The 2,561-nt window shown below is 54.9% G+C and overlaps 1 protein-coding gene across 1 annotated transcript in view; it reads left to right on the forward strand.

The window, feature by feature from the left end:
• LOC109925968 (DENN domain-containing protein 4B) overlaps positions 1 to 2,561 on the forward strand; it is a 21,767-nt gene that overhangs the window by 16,800 nt on the left and 2,406 nt on the right. Inside the window, exons 12-13 of the mRNA XM_048620313.1 lie at positions 175 to 322; positions 1,717 to 2,372. Of these exons, the coding sequence (XP_048476270.1) occupies positions 175 to 322; positions 1,717 to 2,372 (804 nt within the window). The remainder of the gene's footprint in view (positions 1 to 174; positions 323 to 1,716; positions 2,373 to 2,561) is intronic.

Here is a 2,561-nt window from a genome sequence, read left to right on the forward strand (position 1 = left end):
CAGGGACTGGGCACCGTAATGAGGTCACAGGGAGAGGGTCATTGGATATCAGTAACTGCTGGTCACTAAACCCTCCCCACTGGCTGGGATACCCACAGCTGCTGGGTTATCTCGGGATTCCCACTGGGAATGTTGTGCTGAGTTAAGCAGCCTTCCCTGTCTGTGTATCCACAGGCTGTCCTGGAGAGTAAATGGCCGTCCAGTAACCAGGGGGGTAGGCTGCGATGGGCCAAACTTCGAAATGTCATCCTGGCGCTTGCTCAGTTCCGGCGACCCCTCAGAGAGCGCCAGCTACTCCAGGCCGGGCCCCAGAGCCTGCTGGGTAAGTGCACCGCTCTGTGACTCGGGTGGGGGTTCTGACCGCACCCTGTGTCCCGGGAGAGGGAGGGGGTCCCACAGCGCCCTGTGTCTGGGGGGAGGGGGGGGGGGGTGTGGGTCCAGTAGCACCCTGTGTCCAGGGGGATTGGGGTCCGACACTGACCTTTCTATCTCGAGCTCCCCTTCCCGCATGCACCCCCCCGTCCCACGTGCACACTGCTCGCTCTTTCTGTTTCTCTCTCAATCAACTACATTGATAGCAAGAGCTGATAGGGTTGAAAAATGTGAATGTGTGTGGGTAGAGTTGAGGAACCCAAATGGAAAAAGACCCTAATGGGAGTTTGTGAACAGGTTGCATAGTAGCAGTCAGGATGTGGGGTAGGAAATAAATCAGGAGATAGAAAAGACATGTAAGAAAGACACTGTGACAGTAAGCATGGGGGTCTTCACTATGCAGCTGGGCTGGGAAAAGCAGGTTGGTAGTGGATCCCAAGAAATGGAATTTGTGGAATGTCTACGAGTTTGTTTTTGGAGCAGCTTGTGGTAGAGCCCACAAGGGAGCAGGCAATTCTGGATTTGGTGATGTGTAATGAGGCAGATTTCATTCGGGGGCTCTAGGTGAAGGAACCTCTAGGGTTCAGTGACCATAACATGATAGAATTCACTCTGCAGTTTGAAAGGGAGAAGCTGGAATCAGATGTAACGGTATTATAATTGAGTAAAGGGAACTACAAAGGTATGAGGGAGGAGCTGGCTGGAGTTGATTGGAAGGGGAGCCTAGCAGGGAAGTCAATGGAGCAGCTAAGCCAGAAAAATAAAACAAGATTATAGGAGCTTTTTATATCGCTATCCTGAAGGTAAAACGGAGGCAAGAATGGACACTGAAAAATGAGGCTGGAGAAGTAGTAATGGGAGCAAAGAAATGGCAGAGCAGCTGAACAAGTACTTTGCATCAGTCTTCATGGTGGAAGACACCAGCAGCAAACCAGAACTTTGAGAGAGTCAGGTGGGCAGGAGGTGAGTATAGTAGCCATCACTAAGGAGAAGGTGCTGAGAGAAGCTGAAAGGTCTGAAGGTGGATAAATCACCCAGACCCAATGGATTAAACCCCAGGGTTCTGAAGGAGATTGTGAAGGTGTTGGTGGTGATCTTTCAGGATTCATTGGAGTCAGGGAGGATCCCAGGGAGGATGCAGCACTGTACGCAGATAAAGCTCCACATTACTGTACAAATATCAGCAAAAATTGAAAGGTGGAGCAGAGTTGTGGGGCCAAATGGCCTACTCCTGCTACTAGTTTTTAAATTCTATCAGCAACAGCAGAGAACGTCTGTTCTTGTGCCAGTTGGAACGATTGGTTAAAATGGGGCCCTGAATAATCTTGCTTTCTCAACACGCAGAACAATCCCAGGAGAAGGCTTTGCGGCCTGCACCGAGAGCCTCGCTCCAGCGGCACACCACCTGGGCCGGCCGGAGCGCCAGCATCGAGAGCTGGGACAGTTTGGGCTCTCCCCTGGTCAAGAGCAGGAGTGCCAGCTGTACCCGTTCTGGGATGGGTGCCAGGCGGAACGAGAGAGTCTCGGAATGCCAGAGCCAGGGGGTGGCGAGCCGGGCATCGTCTGTAGAGCGCCCGGCTCAGAGGAGCCTGCTTCGAGGCTTGCCCCGTGCTGCCAAGCCTGCCCCTTCCCCAGCCCCCGCCTGCCTGTGCCTCCAGCCAGAGCCCCAGGCCCCGGGAAGCCTCCAGCCCAGCAGGTCCTCGGAGGCGCTGGATCCCCGACGCAGTCCGAAAGGCTCCCGGAGGTGGGGGGCGAGGGATTCTGGGCGCGATCGGAGACGGCGGTCCGGCTTCAGGAAGCTTGACGAGAACTGCAACAATGTCCCGACCGTGCCCCGCGGTCTCTCGGAGAAATTTCACAGCCTGCTGACCTCCGCATCGAACAGGCGTCCGGTCTCCCAGCCCAGCCTTGGCTCGGAGCATGGGGGCTCGACCGCTTCAGACCTTACAGCTTCGTCTGAGAACCTAGGTCAGCAACCGCCGAGGGACAGTGACGAGGAGGTGAGTCAGCAACTCCCGACTTCCTCAGCCTTCTGCATTCACCTAGCACCTACAGCGGGCGGTACGACAGGCCAATAACACTTCACGTGGGCACACGCAAACAAAGCAAACAAACAAACCCCACGTCAGGCCTCCAGGCTGAGAGATATCAGGGACACACATCCGAGAGCTCAAAGAGGAGTGTTTTAA

The sequence above is a fragment of the Rhincodon typus genome, chromosome 46 (genome assembly GCF_021869965.1).
Source record: "Rhincodon typus isolate 14 chromosome 46, sRhiTyp1.1, whole genome shotgun sequence".
Classification (NCBI taxonomy): domain Eukaryota; kingdom Metazoa; phylum Chordata; class Chondrichthyes; order Orectolobiformes; family Rhincodontidae; genus Rhincodon; species Rhincodon typus.